An 18889-nucleotide genomic window follows, 5' to 3' on the forward strand; every position below is an offset into this window, starting at 1 on the left:
CAGAAATCTTGCTAAAACAAAAGTTTAAATTAAACACCAACTATTTAAAACAATAAAACTGTTAAATTAGATTAAAATAATGTATTATATTTTCATAAAATAATGAAAGTTCAATAATTTCTGAAGAATAATTGCAATAAATGAAATATATTAAAATATATTAAATACAATGTTGCTTGAAAGCTGTTTGAAATTTTCATACACTTGCCATTCTTAGTTTTTTGTAATACTTTGAATGCCAGTAGTTTTCAGACTGCCAGAACAATGAATGTGCAGAGGGAAATCTACTTATTTCTATAGTCTCAAAGGAGCTACAGTGATAATGATATAGAAATAAAGTTGTAAATTTCAGTCGTACCTAGAGAGTTCAGCTGAATCATCATGGAACATGCTCTCTTCCCCATTATAGAAAGAAAAGAACAAAGACATTATAGAAACAAAACAGGTAGTGCTTGGACACAAGAACAGTTATTTGAAATTCCAGTGGACCTGGGTCTTATCTAATAGTTAAGGCTAAGATTTAGTCATGGATATTTTTAGTAAAAGTCATGGACAGGTCACGGGCAATAATGAAAAATTAAAGGAAGCCTGTGACCTCTCCCTGAGTTTTACTAAAAATATCTGTGACAAAATGAGGAGCCAGGGCAGCTGAGTGTAGCTGGGAGCTCCAGGGGCCCCCACCACTGTGGAGACTTGGAGCTCCAGTATCCCCTCTTCTGGCGGCTCAGAGCTCCAGGATCCCACTCCGCTGACAGCTCTGAGCTGCGGAGGTTCTCCCGACTGCAAGCAGCTGCCAAGAGCTGTGGGGGTCCCCCCTGCCGCTCATGGTGTCCCAGAGCTGTGGGTCCGCCTGCCGCCTGCAGTGGCTGGGAGCTGCAGGTGGCTCCCACCGCCAGGGGCAACGGAGGTATCCCACAGCTCTCTGCCTCCACAGGTGGCAAGAGACCCTGCAGCTCCCAGCTGATGCTGGCTGAAGTCACAGAGGTCTTTGGAAGTCACCGATTCCTTTAGGCCTTATAAATCGTCTGATATGAATTGACATTTACCATCACTAAACATTACAAAAACTATGGAACATTTAAGCCAAGCAGTGCTTGTACACCATGGAACAGACTTAATCTTAACAATTTTGTGACATCCACACATACATTTAAAAATGGCATAACACTAACACTACAAATTAATCCTTTTTGTGTGACAATGTGGTTGAAGAATAAGACATTCAAAATTACCATAGTAGCTATATTACAAATATAACTGAGCTCTCACTATGTCCTGGAGGCCAAGCCTAAGTGAAACCAAGGTAAACAGATACAATTATCCAGTGCAGCCAGATCAAAGCATGCTTGCTTGTTTTTTAAACTTGTTTCTGTGCAAGACACTAACTAATCAGGTGGATATGGTTTAACAAAGGTCAGTTGGTTTAAAAGAGCAAATGAGATGAAAAGAAAAACAGCATTGCCAGCCTTAGGCATAAGCAACACCACTGAATAATGTGTCAAAATCAATTTCTAATGAAAGCTTACACTATAGATACTGCCTTTCAATGATATCCCTTCAAATAAATCAGATCTGAAGGCTGAAGTACTGTAGGTTAGTTAAAATTGATGAAAACATAAATGTTCTTGCTTTATTAAGGCTTCAGTGCCTGAAGTGTAAACTCCTCATAAAACTAAGCTAGATTACTCTAAGCAGGGCTTTCTGATCAATGGAGATAACAGCACAGAGTTTTAAAGAAGGATATGAATTTACGGGGAAGACCGAATACGTTTCTGCATTAACCATGTTCTAATTGAAATCTGTATTTTTAAAGACGACAAACCTTTGGGAAGGGGGAAGGGTGGAGGGAATAAAGATCAGCATTCAATTCAACGGGATGGAAACTCAGACAGTTTCAATTTGGTATCCAGTAATTCTCTTAGGAGTCATGGAATAAATAAGCGGCTTATTTAAATACTCCGGAAGGAAGTCAACTAAAAAGGTTTGATTGAAACATGATAATTCACTAGAAGCAGTATCTATGCTTTTATTCCAGAATTAAACCTTGGTTGGTAACACTTTTTCCCCTTCAATCAGAAGATCATAGATTCAAGTTAAATTCCAGAACTTCAGCTAACAATTATACCTAAATCCATCCAGCTTCTCTCTTATGGAGCACCGTGATTTTCAAAACTGGGTGCCAAAAGTTAGGCTCCCAAGTTCCTGTTTAGATTCCTAATTACATTTTAGTCTGATCTTTAAAAATGCTGAGCACCTGCATACCTTCTTGAAGTCATGGGAGATGCTAGGTGCTCAGAAGTTTTCGAAGTCAGACCAAAACTTATTTAAGAACTTAAATATGAACTTGGAAGCCTAACTTTAGGCATCCAGTTTTGAAAATCTTGGCCATAAGGTCTTAAGCAACAGGCCCTTGGATATTCCATTCCTATCAAGTCACTGCTCTATCAATATTTAACTTGTCACATTTACAAAAAACAATTCAGGATACCTAAATTATGTAAAAGCTCATCTATAAAATCAGGCTGCAGTCTATTTTATATAGTGTTTTTTTGTTCATGTACCACCGTCAGTGAAAATTCCACTGACTTGTATCTGCAGTTACATTAAATATAGCTTTGTATATATATTTTACACTAAGTCAAAATATTTGAAAGAATAATTTTGATAAATGGCTTCAAATAAATGAGCAGTTAACTGAATGTAATATGTATTTGTTAATTTATAATCCACATTTTTATAGGCATGAACCACGTTAACATTGTTTCTTTAAGTGTCAGTAACAAACTAAACTGAAGTTTGCTTGTTGGCCAAGTCAAGGCATTATTATGAATAAAGTCAATTAATTTCTAGTGCATCAGAAACATGGAACAAAGAATTTGACTTCTGCTTTGCTATCCAGATGATCTCCCAGGAGTCCTTCAAGGGAATCAAAGTTTAAGCATTTACCAAGAACACAGACACTGAAGGACATCCTAGTGGTCTAATCAAACAAGACAACAGGAGCTTTTCTTTCATTTCTAAGTGTTCTGTTTGGCTAGCTGAACTGTGAGGCAGCAGAAACAGAGAGGCCTGGGCTTCTTTCAAGCAAAGAGTAAATATGATAGCCCAATTTCCATGTTTAGTACAGTGAGAAAGAAACTGATGACTCCAATACACAGATGCTCCTGGATGCAAATAAATGATGGTGTTTCCAATTAAAACCAAAAAACCACAACTCAAATAAATCCAAGCCCAGGACCCAGATTCTGAGGTGAATCTGAGATGTTTTCAGCACAGTTTGGATATGTCTAAGAGCAAAGGTGGCTGGTCATTGGCATATGCTCCTGTAGCCACTTGGGGCCATTCCAGCATACAGGGATACCCAGAGCTCACTGAAGCTTCCAAACACACCACGTTTTGCCTAGCCACGCCCTCTGAGGGAAGAGGGGTAGCATAGAGCCACTATACCATCTCTGTTTCACTGGAGCATTCCTCTAATGAAGCTGGAATTCACAGGCACCTGAATAAGCCAAGTTTTTGATTCCTTTAAACCCCTGGAGGAGTGCAAAGTATTAGAATTGTTACTATTTTGTCGACCAGATGATAAGATTCATCCCTGGGTATCTCTGTAATGTTTCTTTTTTGTCAGGTGTTTCTTTTCTATAAACTGACAGGGATCACACTTGTTCAGGAAACCAAAACGGGTCAGGTGGCAAATACTCCAGGTGTGATGTGGAGAGATTAGAGCGGCTGGGGCTGAAAGCAATGAAAGGAGACTGTATACAAATAAATGCTAAATCCTACACCAAGGAGCTGAAGTAAACAACCAAATAAAAGTGAATGTAACCAAGCAGTATCACCCATCAGATTCAAGTGTTTATTTCCATTTTGTCTCTTTTATACCATTCTTATAAGAAGAGTTATCCAAAGCTCTCTGAAGTCAATAGGAGTCTTTCAGTGGCCTTTGGCTCACATCTAAGCGGAGATGCAGAACCGGGACTGGGAGGCTGGGAATAATGGTGACAAGATCCACAGCAGGAAGTGGTGCTGGACAACATGGAAAAGTTTGAGCAGTTCTGTGTACCCCATATGTTGTGAAGCAGTCAAGGCAAGGAAAACTGAACTTTGCTATGGAACTAACATTTCACATCTGCACAAGTGATCAGTGCAGCAAAAATTCCTGTTTGTTAGACTACCGGATAACCTAAGCTAAAAGAGTGTAAGGGGCGGTGAGGTTCTCAGATTTATTGGTTTACGAGATAACTCAAAAATTAGTCTTTCAATAGAAATTTCTATCAATTGGAATTTGGAAGTCTGAAATTTGAATCAAAATGGGATTTTCCATTATTTTAATCCTGCATTGAAAAGTTAATAATAATGGAACCCTATTTTATGTTTAATATACACTATCGTCTTGTATATGGCACAACAGAGTATGATTAATCATTTATATTGCAATCACTGACAGTTACAATCATATCAGAAACTGTACTCTGGAAAAAAACAGCATCTGAAGGAGATATGAATGCACAGCAACACAATTTCTTTTTATGGAATATATTTGCAGTGTCAAAGAGCTAGTCAAGCAGAAACAAACAAGCATCTTGTAATTTGCTGATACTATAATGAAGGGAACTAGTAAGATCCTCACAGATTAGCAGGCAATCAGTGAAGAGTTTCACTGTATGCTAACTGCATCACCACTGGCAAATGTGCAGCATGTTTAGGAGTGCTAATAAGGGAACATTGACAAACATGGTGTTACATGCTTCCCTTAATAAAATAAGAATTTTAATCAAAATTAAGGCAACACATTGCAGACCCTATTAAAATTCTGTAAAAATCCTATAACACAAGTTGGCATTTTTATACACCCCCTCTTCCCTCAAGTGTAGTAAATTCTAGCTTTATAATATTATGTCTCTGAATAACTATATAATATACATTGAGTTGTATACCTATATTCAGATGGATAGTGCATACAGCTGGCTGTGTGTGTGTGTGTGTGTGTGTGTGTGTGTGAGAGAGAGAGAGAGAGAGAGAGAGAGAGGAGAAAAGCTGGGCGGGTGGAGGGTGTAAAACTGGGGGCTTGTGGGGGTGTCTTTACCTTTTTTTATCAATGACTGGAATACCTGTGGGGCATGGTCTTGTTTCCATGACATTAGTGATTAAACCAAATTGGCCACTGTTGAAATGTTTTATTACTATACTAGCTTCTTTTGTAATACCGTCCTGGATATATAATTCTATAATAATGTTCATGCTGTATCTTTTTATGATTATCTCTACTTGAACAAAATCACTCATATTTTAAGTGAGGAAAATTATTACATTGTGCTGCAATCAGGTAAGATCAGATGGGTGAAACTTTTTCACTGTGATACGATTTTTAGCGACTATGAACCCTGCCTTTATGCAGGGGCTTTTGCAACATGAGAATGAATATTAGGAATCATCGTGGCCCTAACCTTAGCTTCTGATCCTAAGCCTCTACTGCCCTGTGTGGTCACTTACACACCTGCAAAAAGGGACGCAATGTGAGTGTAGAACAACGCACTCACTGTGGACAGGTATAAATGATTACACAAGGTGCAAGGAGCTGCATCATCAGGCCTTATATTTCAGCAGGTCTGTGGCTCTGATCTCTACAGTTACATAAAATCCAGTGATCACACAGAATAGCACAAATGTCAGCCATTTCCTTGCACATTTCTTTGTAAATAGCAAATGTCAAATTCTAGATAAAACAAGGAGCTACACAGAGAGGCCCAAACAAACTTTGCTATCTGAGCACAGCTGAAAATAACTTTATAAAGTTTGTACACAGTCTCCTCTGAGCTCACTGTAAATGAATTGTAAAAAAAAAAAAAAAAAAAAAAAAAAGCATAACTATGGTACAGATAAAGCAAAACTCAAACTGCTCAATGCATTTACATAAAGCAAGGTGGACAAATTTGCCCAGATAAGGAATACTGGCTACTTGTTACCTTCTGTGAATAACAAAACATGATTTTCTCCTTGGCAGAGCGGGCCTAAACTTGGGAATTTCAGTTCTGTGGGAAATTCTGACATTTTGAAATTTGTTTTTGTTCCAAATCAGAACAAAACTAAGAAATTGAGAAATTTCCTGTGAAATATTTTTTTTAAATCATTCGTTTTGGGTCAGTGACAATATTCCATTTTGATGAAATCAAAACATTTCCTCTGGTTTGCAATGTTCATGTTTTAGCTTATAACTTAAAATATAAATTAAGTCCTTTTTGAAGCAAACAAACAAAGCAAAATGTTCCAATTCAAAATTGAACATTTCAGCCTCAACAAAACAGTTCATTTCTATATTTTTTTCAAAACAAAATGTTGTCAGACTCAAGATATCCCCAGTGAAAGTTTGAATTTCATTGTAAAAGCATTTCTGATGTAAAAACATTCCTTCAGAAAATGTTCAACCAGTTTGACTGTCAGGTATAACTTGACCACATAACTAGGGACTTTTAAGAAAACAAAATACAAAACAAACAAAAAACTAATAAATAACACTCTTCTATTAAAATGTGGCAGACAAAATGACAGACAAATTTAAATGCATATAGTACATATCTGAATGTACAAAAGAAATTATGGTCAGAACAGAATATGTGTGTGCTTCCAGTTCCTAAAGTGACTACTTGAAACTGGTAACTTCTAACTCAATAGATCAATGTCATATCTACTTATATTAGCAACAAAGATGTGTCTTGACTCCCGTGATCATTGCAGATCTAACACACACAAAAGATGATGAAGCTAGATTCTATTCTGTCTTCCACTTGTACCAACAGAAATCAGCTTGGAGAGCCAATTTTTGTCCTCAATTATTTATATGCAACCCCATAATAACATGGAATCATGGAAGTGTAGAGATGGAAGCGAACTTGAGAGGTCATCTAATCCAGGCCCCTGCACTGTACATGCATAATTGAGAGAAACTGACTGACAGAATATTTACTATTGGCAAAGATGTGTGAGCTAGAAAAGCAACAAAACAAAACACACCTCAGTTGGACTTTTAGATCACAGTTTAAAGAGGAAGGGTAGAAATACCTTTTTTATTCATAAACTGAGCAAATGCAAAGTGGCAGTCATTGAGCAAGAATACATGGTACCCCATGATGCCATTGTTTCAGTTAGTGTTTCAAACAGAACCACATTGATACTGCATTAAGCACAAGGCATATCAGATGGGTTAAGAAAAAAGAAGGTAGATGAATGTGAAAGAAAAGGGGCTTGGATGAATGTGGTTACTACCTACCATCGGCAGGATATGTGCCTCAATTAACTTAAACCAGCCTGATTTTCTATAAAACATTCTGTTTTGAATTCAGGAATTGTAAAACTGGTTTTATTTTCCAAACATAAAATAGGGGAAAGAAAATCAGTAAGAGGAAGGTAAAAGTCAATCTTGTAGAAGTCAAGATAATTTTAGTTTTCTGAATCACAGAAGTATCTGATTAGGATTATTGTGTCCTACAGTCTGGAAAACAATAGGTATGTGATCACTGTAAATCAACACCTTGCTTTGCATAAGATCCTCAAACTCTGGAAATCAACTGACAGGCTCAATTTTTCCCTTTGAATGGAAAAGTGCATAGTACAAGTTCAAAAGCTTCTAACAATGAAATGCAAAAACACAGAAATGACTGCCAATTTCCCTTGACTGCCATTGAGCAAATATTTTACGACAAAAAATATTTAATATTGGGTGTAGTTGACATGGATAAGGAAACATGTTCTATACTATGGTAAGAGTCTGGAAACAATATCAATTCTATAAGAGAATTCATATATTTTATGCTGCCTCCTGCAAAGTGGTAGATGATGCGGGGGTGGGAGGGGGGAATCTCCCTGTAACAGACCTGTGCAAGGAGAAGTCATACTCTGGTTCTCAGTGCTGGGGTACACAGAAAGTGGACAGGTACAAATTCAGCATGGGTTATGGATCCACAACCATTACCCCCTACTGTGGCAGTGGTGGAGTGCTGCAGGCTGAAAAAAACAGCTATTAGAACTAGTCAAAAAGTGGAATTATTTTCCTCAGGGAAATTAAAAAATAAACAAACATTTCAGCTGAAAACCAAAATGTTTTAGTTTGGAAATGCTGCCACAGTGCCTCATTGGACTTGCAGCTTGGGTGCCTCAGGCTCTCATTCTCCTATATAGGCTGAGCTCCCTAGGCAGACTATATCTCCCATGATGCATCACGGTTGCCCCTCTTGAAGAGGTAGTGAGTGCATCATGGAAGACGTAGTCCATTCAGAGGAGCTGGCTAATTGAGGAGAAAGGGAACACGAGGCAGCCAAATTACAACTCTTATGAGGACCAGCAACACATTTCCAAATTGAAATATTTCAGTTTTCAGGCAGTCATTTTTACATTGAAAAACCATATTTTTAATAGAAAGTCGACACTTCTTGTGGAAAAAAAAAATTTTGTTGTTGAAAAGCCAATTTTCTGCTGAAAAACAATTTAGATGAAAAATTTTCAACCAGCCCTAATAGCTAAACGTGTTACTCAGATATTATAAGGGATACACCTCCCAGGGGCCATAGTAACTCCAGTTGCCTCTGTTGGGATGGTGTACTCCCTTACCTCCCCATTCTTACTGAGACTTTTAAAGAGGCATAAATGAGCTCACTCTGCATGCATGTGTATTATATCTGTTTGTTTTATATATAACAAAGATATATTAAAAAAAACCTCAGATAGATATACTTATATCTCCATATAAAAATAAATCGCAGGAGGTGGTGAATACCAAGAAAATATCTGTCTGAGATTGTAAATTTGCTGTATGATTGACCTTTAAAAACAAAGCAACAAAGCCCCCCATCCCGCCTCCTTGAGTTAAAACATGCCAAAGAGCTTTAGAAATGCAAGTCCCACTAAAAATCAGTGGGAATTTTGCTCCCAAATCCTTTAGGCACACTAAAAAAATCTCCTCTACTAAGTATAATCAGAAGATCAATACTCCAGAAAAACCTACAGCTCTCTGTTTTATGATAATTTTATATCAGCACTCAATATAATTCAGTCCACTCTAGCACACAAGTCCTTACCTTGTATCGGACTCTTTGTAAAGCAACTATCATTGCTATTCTCGTCTTAAAAGGGAAAAAAATGATAACCTTTCTTGTGATGGAATACCTCACCCTGTGCAAGAGCAGCTTTTCCTATTTATCTACTGTTTAGCTATGGTAGCATTGTGTTAAATTGTGTTTAACGCTAAAGCTGAAACAATTATTGCTCATTATTTTACTGGATACTAATACAGACAATGAACTATGCCAGAATAGACCCAAGATTATGAATAGAACGAAAATAAACAATTCTAAAATAGAAATTACTGAAAGGAAGAGAACAAGGGCAAAGTCCTACATTCTTTGTATGTCTCAAACATCCCCTTGGAATTCAATAAGTATGCTGAATGATCAAGAAATTCAGGATGAGACACATAGTGGTATACTCAAAAAAAACAAGGAGCATCAAAAGCATTTGAAGAAGTGTTTTTTTACCCACGAAAGCTTATGCCCAAATAAATCTGTTAGTCTTTAAGATGCCACCGGACTCCTTGTTGTTTTTGTGGATACAGACTAACACGGCTACCCCTTGATACCTGACACCATAATGGTATGCTGTTTAACTTAATTATGATGTGAGAAATGGGGTACAATGTTGTGTTGGATTAACTGTTGCACATATTTACAACATTTAATTTTTGTCTGCTTTCTTCCTATTTGAGTTTCACATGCCTGAATTAAATATCCACACTGTACGTATGTCTTCAGGGTACATGTTAATTCAAGTTATGTAGCTAAGTGAGCTGAGGAAAAAGAAATCTACAAATGAACAATACTTCTTAGACGTCCAAATTAACAAATACAATCCAAAATTGCTATTCAAGTTCAGCACATCTCTATTTATGACTTCAAAGGTAAAGAGAAGTATTTTTAAATTGAGAAATTAGCAACACTTTGCTCATGTGCTCTAATAAAGTCCCTGTGCCCAAGAACTCAGCATAATTGAAGCTCATTCCTGGGGGGAACATCCAGAAGGACCCTCATGATTTCCCTTTATATACATTGCACATCTCATTGCATTTACTATACATTTCATCCCACATTTTTGGACTGGTTTGGTTACTTTGCAGGAACCAATCCCTATGCAGTATGTGCTGTCCACACTCTGTCCATGGTTCAAATTCCTTTTTACCTAATCTCCTCTACATTCAGAACTTCCCCTGTTATCTAGTTCGTACTAAACAGTCCCCTGCATGTTCTCCCTCTTATCTTAGCTGGTTAGACATTCTTTTCTCTTAGCCTACTGACCTATTTACTTATCTTATTTAGCACATTCTGTTTTCAACCTGATGATTCATTATGTCCCTACTTCTATCTTACAAAAAATGAGGTCCCCCTTCATGTGTTAATTACTCATGACTGGCCAGGTCTCAGCTACAATCAGCTAATCTGACCTTCCTGCGCATTGCAGGCCACAGAACCTCATCCTCCAACTCCTGCAATTGGCACCTAACTTTTGGCTGAGTTACTGAAGTCTTCAAATCATGTTTTAAAGACTTCAAGCTACAAAGAATCCACTGTTTACTGTAGTTTAAGCCATGCCTCACTCTGCAGAAGAAGACAGAAAGGGTTTCTGACAATCTGACCTAAAGGAAAATTCCTTCTCGACCCCAAAAACGGTGACCAGTTCAACTCCGATCATCTGGGTGAGACCTACCACCCAGATAGCTGGGAAATAATTCTCTGCAGTAACACAGAGCCTCCCCCCATCTAATATACCATCTCCAGCCACTGGAGATACTTTTAATAAGAATAGCTGATCAGCCATATGCCATTGTAGGCACCTACATCATCCCCTCCATAAACTTATCAAGCTCTGTATTGAAACAAGTTAGGTTTTTTTGCCCTCACTCTCCTTGGAAGGCTGTTCCAGAACTTCTCTCTTCTGATAGTCAGAAACGTTTGTCTAAATCCATGATACTGCAGCAAGTTGTCCAAAATTGATTGTGCCTCTCACTTCATCACCATCTCCACCAGATGATAAAGACCATTTACTTACTAACTTTGCTCAGACATTGACTGTAGCTAGGTTTTTTCCCTTCTCAAGATTCTTAATCCAAGAGTTTGTTGACTGTAAATAGCAAACATCAAAGAATTATTAATGCAATTATCAAACTTTAATGCTTATCATGAATGTAAAAAAACCCTGAAACGTTCAATAAATCTCAATCTGTACTTAAAGAGATTAAAGCTTCCCAAGAGTGCAAAAGACATTTATGTGTTTTGATCTGAAAAGGAATGTGAAATAATACTGATCATAGCAAATCACATCACACATACACAACTTGTTGTCCTTAAAGAGAGAGTGCTGAAGGAAGGCAGCCTCCCAGCATAAATGAGGCAGGAAAGAACAGTAAAGTTCAGTCCTTCAAAGTTAGCTCCAAATATCTAGGGCAAAACACTGCACTGGTGTTAAAAACAGTTGACTTTGTTGTTCCAACCTATGTTCAACAAGCATGACTGCTTTGCTCTGAGTTTTAAGAAGGGCAGTAAACTTATGGTACATGGCTCCAAACAAGAGCTACACATTCCAAGAGTAAAAAATGTTATTCCTCCTGGGGCTTGGATTATTGACAAAAAGGTGGTTCCAAAGTAACACTGCATCAGCACACACACACAACCCAGATACTGAGCAAAGAGAAAAGACTGATGCGGCCAACAGCAGAGAAAGGGACAAGAAAAGAAAGGCCCTCAAAGGTTGAGGGCAGATGAGAGGTCTTGAAAAAGGGAAAGTAAGTCTCTCACTCTCTCTTACACACACAGTTTTCATCTGCATCTGATAGGAGATGTCCAAGGGCACCTAGTGAGGCATTAGGGATTTAGTGCCACACAGGAGGCACTCTTAATACTGAAAAACAGATGCACGCTTATGTTTTTGGCAAAAACGTATTTTGTTTTGAAATATTTTAATAGCTTGTAAAATGCAAGAAATTTCAGCTGTCTGATTAGGGGCTTGATGCTATCTGTTTAGATGGAAACAGATGGTGCAATATTTTCAATGTTATTTAGTGCATTTTTTTAAACCCTAATTTTTAGAAATGTTGTCATAAACGTAGGCTGAGTCAACATGCTCTTGAAAACCTTGGCTTTAAATTGTATTTACTCAGCACTTATGTTTTCAGTGGTGGCAGCTTTTCTAACGTCCCTTATTCTTTTCTCTAATCCCACGTATTAACAAACACCTTGACTGATTAAAGCATAACACTAGGGCATTATTTTTGGTGTTACTTGATTTAAAAAAATGCATCTAGAGAGTAAAAAAAACCCCTATTTATAAGCCATTAATGTCATATTTTACATTAAACATTACATTAAATCAAACTGCATGAATATGTAATGGCATTCAATTTCCCATCACTTCTAAAATTACTTAATGAGCTACCATTCTTCTGAATGAGTTACTTCAATCATTACTTATTAAATAACACTTGCCAATTATTGACAGGAATAATGTGATACTGTTAGTAATTGAACAGTATATTTTTTCTTTACTGGATATTCCTCATGCTGCGTCAGGGGAGGTGGGGGGAGGGAGGAAATTGGGAAGGAGCAGACACTATATTTAAAAAAAAAACTTATCTGCCCTCCACAAAAGTCAGACATGAAAATTAAGATCATCATCTAACACATTTCCATTCCCGTTTTTTTTTTTAATATGAAATGTCCCCCACCCCCAAGCAGTCTAGCTGTATTTATTTATGGGTGCCCAATACCACCCAGGGAACATATCTAGGCACTCACACAGTACAGAGAACACACACAAAATAATTGTTAACTGCAAGCTAGGATGCACCTAATTCCCCATTTTTATTTTCTCCCTGGGAAGAGTAATACCTCAAAATATAACATTATAGACCAGTGAAGTAAAAGCTAAAGCTATTATTCCTATAATTAAACTATCATGACTGCCAATAATAAATTTATACCATTTTTATATAGTCGGTAAAGGTTACAGAGCATAACAGAATCTTTTTTTACAGGTATAGGAACCCTTTAAAACACTAATTGATTGGTAGGAATTGTTCAAGTAAATAATACATAAGCTAGAAACAGAATCTTTCTTTGACTCAGGGGATTGGGGTGGGGATAGCGAAGAAGTAAAACAAAAAGAAAAAAAATCTGTTCTATTTTACCCATGGCTCAAAGGAAATATGAACACCAAACACTTCCATAGTGACTTTACATTTACCACATCTCTCTCTCTGTTCTGTATGCACTGATGCATCACCAATTTTATTATCCATTTCATCCTTGCTTTGGCTACTCTGTCAGCAAGGGTTTATAATCTCAACTTTGAGTAAACCCAGTGTTTTCTAGGTGCAAAAGTTATGAAATGCCTTCATGTAGCAGCCCGATTGACCCATTGGTGATGGTCAGCTATTTGACACAGAGGAATACTCTGGCTAGATGGATTTTTTTTAAATGAGCCATCATATGTTGCCAGAGTAATCCCATCTTCAAATGACTTAGTGAGGATTCTATTATCACAGGGGTTTGAGTATTATAATCTTTGAGGTAGAAGATGAGGTATAGATGCTTTGCTCCAACAAATAACCAATGAATCTCCATCTGGGCTGCTCACTGACATTAAACAGACATTTCTATTTTACAGGGGAATATGACTGCCTGATAAGAGAGCCATGACCTTTCCTTTTCCTCTCTCTTTTCCACAACAAAGATGGTCTACTTCAAATGTCATGGAAGGTGCCAGAACTTAATCTCAAATCTGTCATAGGAGCTGATAGATTCATTGTCAATGCAATATCTTTTTCCACTTTTAATATACAGGCAAGAATCCCAGCAACCTTTGCTTTTCAATCAAGAAAACACCTGAACCTGACCTCCGTACAAGATATAGAAAACAAATGACAATTAATTAGTCAGGCTTTCGGTTTGGTTTTCTTGTTTAGGTGTTCAAAATAAGTTTGCTGTTCATAGTTCATACAAGACTGGCCATCCTTTGCCTAAGTGGGTATGAAGCTAAAGGAATCTGAAGCTTGTTTTAGACTCAGAATGCAACAAGCTATTCCCTCAAGTCAGACATACCAGAGAGATTTTTCTATGAAGTGGGTTAGTGGGGTAGTTTTTTGTTTTGTTCTAATGTCTTCAACATCAGCTCCATGTGTACTGTAAGAAACCTACTGATAGAACAATTGGTGAGGGAGATTTTTCTATTTCCAAATACATTAAAACTCACAGAGAAAAATATATATTAAACAATAGATTTGGGTTTAAAACATACCTGCCTTAAACAAAAATTACATCAGTGAGTTATTACAAAAAGCTAAAGGTAGGAAAATGGCTTGACCCTCTGATAGACCTCAAATGACTGGGACAAGGGTCTTCTAACAGACAAATATGTAATACAATGGCAAAATATTCATTGTGTCACCAGTACTAGCTAGTTCACAAAGATGGTAGTCTGCTATTCCTTCCTGCTAACGGAGTTACTCGTTAAGGTTAAGTGGCAGAGATCTGTACTTTGGTGCTGGGGGTTGCAAAATCAAACCTTGTTGATGACACACGTGTGCAGCCTTTATACATGAATCCAGGCAGAGTTCTACCTTTAGAAAAATATAGGATGGCCATAAACAGGACCATAAAGTCAGGTATTCTGCTATAATTAGTAGCCTCTATGATTCAATAAGAAGGCAAAAAAATTACAATACATTTAAGTCCATTCTGTAATTATATACCATGCGGGTAAATTTCTTCCTCATCACAAAAAGAAAAGGAGTACTAGTGGCACCTTAGAGACTAACCAATTTATTTGAGCATAAACGTTTGATGTATCCGATGAAGTGAGCTGTAGCTCACGAAAGCTTATGCTCAAATAAATTGGTTAGTCTCTAAGGTGCCACTAGTACTCCTTTTCTTTTTGCGAATATAGACTAACACGGCTGCTACTCTGAAACCTGTCATTATGCAAGGTTCCTGATCACAGTTGATGATCAATTTATTCCCTGAAATTTAGGCCCCAGCTTTTTGCGGACCAGTTGGTATTAAATGGACTTCTCCGCTCATCATTCACAAATAGCATCTTGTGCAGTCGTCCTTCCCATTTACAGAGCAAACTTATTGCACTATGCTTGTGTCCTCCCCAGGCATGTGTGTATATATATATGCACATTGTACAAGTAAGATAGAATATGTATGTGTGTATTTATATATATATATATTCTACCTTAATTGTCTCCCTTATTCTTCTGTTATGATTTAGAAATAATTTCTTATTCAAAATACACATAATTTAAAATCATTTCAGTGAAAAAGAAGTGTATCAAGCTTCTCAATAGAAAAGTCATTTGATTTCCCAGTCAAATAACCAGATTTCCTTTTAGCAAATGGTACCATTTAGAAGAGCAAGCTAGAATGTTTTATTTTCATTTCCCAATTAGCCTTCTTGCTCATTAATATTATTATCATCTATACAATAAGGCTTTTTCATTGGTTTTGGATCACGACGAATATGATGCTATCGTAGGTAGTGCCCTAACAGCAAAGATCAGTGATCTTATTTCAAATGTAAAGAGCATCAGCCACATTAAAGGCTCTAACCTGTGATATGCTCAGCAAAATGGGCTGGGCACCCATAATTCCCACTGACTTTAACAAAGATTGAGGGTGCTCAGTGCTATGGAAGAGTGCATCCTAGATGTGTATAAAGAAATAGCAAGCAGGAAGTTTTTTCCCTTATCTCACTTTTTCTAATGCAAAATTTTAAAATGGTATCAACTGCATGTAGTTTGCCTGTTTTAACTCAAGAAAGTCATCAGCAAACAGTGACTTTTTAATGGTCATGATTAAATAAGGGACCCATTATTTCATTAGTGCAGCCTTCACAGTTTTTACCCATTAGCTTGCAAAATCTTCAGCATAATTACTACAGAGTATAAATGTAAGTAATCCAATAATCAGTAAGAAAAAGATAAAAAGAATGTTATATATTCCTTCAAATACTATAATTTAATCCTGTTCTATTTAAATTTCTTTTCACTGCAACTGCTTAAAGCTCAGGCTTTGAACTGAACCTCTTAAGATTTGCCCACCTCTGATTCTGAGCGGGGGGGCAGAATCAAAGTCTTTAAAAAAATCAGTTTTCATGCCTCAGCTTTAGGATACCAAACAGCATGGATCATCCATTGATGACTGAGCACACTACAGTAGACTACAAATTAAGAAGTCATGTCTATTGGGATAGCAGTCATTTGAAAGTAGTCAACTAGCACGTATGATTCAATACTTCTGAATTTCCCGGATACTGGCAGCATCATTTAGGCTGGATAATGTGTGAAGCTTTGAGTGCGGATGCAGAATTGCAATATAATCATATAGCATGTGGGGGAAATACATTACAAGGTAGTAAAATATTATTTTGCAGCAGAAAACATCCAACTTTTGGAAAAAGCCTAACTTTATTTATGTGCAATCTTGTAAATTCAATTATGGGACTGAAATTAACTACAGATTTTCTACTCAAAAGTGCTTGTACTCACTTTTATATAGACTCCTTTCTGTCTTCTGCCTATATTATTCCATTAAACCAAGGAACATAGTGGCTGTCTCCCGCAAGTGAAAATTTTGCTCACTTCTATACCCACTTCTATACCAGTCAGATCAATATTGACTGTAGCTTGAATTGTCTAAAACACCACTACTTGATTTACTCTTACATTTCAGAATTTGTGAAGGGATGAGAGTGACAGACAGAAGGGGCAGCCATCAATACATATGTCTAGAGAGATGCGGGTAGTTAAATTCAAGGTTAAGGATCCAGCTATAGCTGCAAGCTCTGGAAAATACACTATGCAGTTTGGAAGGGGTTAAAATGGTGAAATGGATTAGGGCTCTTACCCTTTACTCCTGAAGACCTGTTTTTAAATTCTAATTTAAGACATAATGAGAATTTTGTTTTCTTTACCATAGACCCCCACTCAACCCCATATCATTAATGTCAATCATAACTTACATACCAAAATAGGGAACTATACCCATAGAATTACTTCTGAATGCACAATTGCCAGTTTTACACACTCATTTCCATTTGAGTGCACAGTGTTGAGTTTTGCAGGTGCAATAGTTATGCATACTTTTCACAGACATAACAGTTATTCCCGGCTTTGAAAATATAACTGGTGGACTAAAAGAACTCCACAAAATGGAAAAAAAAAACAAGTGAAAGACTGACTTTTTTTTAAAAATCCAGATTTATTTGAAACCTCCAATCACTGTCTGGTAAACTAAATAAGGCAGCTATCAAACTGTATATAATTATGTTTTCATTTACTTACAAATGCCAATTTACAAATAAGAAACATCATTTTTTGGATTGCTTCCCAAAGGCACATGTTGTGATGTTTTTCAGGGTTAAGCTAATGAGACTGAAGACTCTGTGACCAATTTTTTCAAATGGATTCATTGTCACACACTTTACTATGATCTGATTGGCCCTGTATCATACCAGAGATACAGGTATCTGACAAAACTGCAAAGACTTATTGGACAAAAAAAGATAGACACCTTCATTAACATGTTTATGTATTGTATGTCATACAAACTAAACTTGTAATGGGATTATTGTTTGCAAAATTTGTAAAAGAAATGAAGTTTGCAGTGCAGCAAGCTTGGAAGAAAATTAATGGATTCACAGCTGTTCACCTTAACGAACAACAGATTGGGAATATATTATTAAATTCAAAAGGAAAACTTTGCATATGTTGTCAGAAATTGGGTTTTGATCTTTACAAGTGTTGTGCTGATATGAATAATCAATTAATAATTGATTAAAGGCTTCTTCCAGATTAACTGTGTCTGTATAGTTTATTTTATTTTACTTTTTTTCTTCAGAGACCTCAAAGCTCCAATGAGTTACTGGGTCCCTATGGAGATTTAATGAATGTTAGGTACTTCTTGTTAGAAAGAGTTCCCCAAAAACATTTAAGGGCTTGCTGTTGAATTAGCATATTACTCATAGGTAAGGTAACATAATTCTCGTATCATAAGCATCCTTAATTTTGGGAAAGATTGTCATTATCCCAATGTGCCTGCACAGAGACAAAGAGTGACGAGAACTTTGACTTCCCCCGACCGTCCTGTGTGAAAGCCAGTGCAGCTGAGCCAGCATGGAGGGGATAGGTATATGGCTAATGCAGATGACTCGCCTGCCCCTCCCCCGCCCGCCCAAGAACAGCTGGGGGACTAAATTGTTATTTCAAGTGTTCCTGGGCCAATGTAACTATATGCTGCCCCTCCTTCTCCAGGCTCATGGTAAAGCAACAATACATCTCTCTAAACTGTAGATCTAATTTTCCATTATACTGTCTCTTGGACATAGGCAAATATGTGGAGTGGATTCTTGGTTGGTTAAATTAAAAACTTTCAACCACCTGAATTGCCAAATTTCTTTTCAGTTCTTTATATGACAGACATAAAAAAGACTTGTTTAAAAATATTAAATTGCTCCCTTATATGCAAAAGGCATCTTGTAAATATTGATAAATGTCTAAATGTCATGAAAAATGTGATTAGAAGTAATAGGGTACCATGTAATTCTATCACTATTTACATAATTTTTCATCTCTTTGTTAAGAGAGTGTCCTTCTAAGCTACAATTTAGTAACCTTCTATCATACATAGACCTTTAGAAATCTGCCATTGGTAAATATTCCCCTGGAAATCCCAGAACTGAGGCTGTGACGTTAACCATTTTGGGGGGGTTGGATGGCAAGTACAAGCTACCTATTAATCCAGTTCTACATAATTGAAGTGGTTTGCATTTATTTTGAAATAATCAGAGT

At 36.9% G+C, this 18889-nt stretch overlaps 1 protein-coding gene across 1 annotated transcript in view; it reads right to left on the bottom strand.

Moving 5' to 3' along the window:
* PCDH11X (protocadherin 11 X-linked) overlaps positions 1-18889 on the bottom strand; it is a 667082-nt gene that overhangs the window by 53146 nt on the left and 595047 nt on the right. The window contains 1 exon segment of the mRNA XM_077826378.1: positions 10921-10956. Coding sequence (XP_077682504.1) covers positions 10921-10956 — 36 coding nt within the window.

This window comes from Eretmochelys imbricata, chromosome 9 (assembly GCF_965152235.1).
Source record: "Eretmochelys imbricata isolate rEreImb1 chromosome 9, rEreImb1.hap1, whole genome shotgun sequence".
NCBI lineage: Eukaryota > Metazoa > Chordata > Testudines > Cheloniidae > Eretmochelys > Eretmochelys imbricata.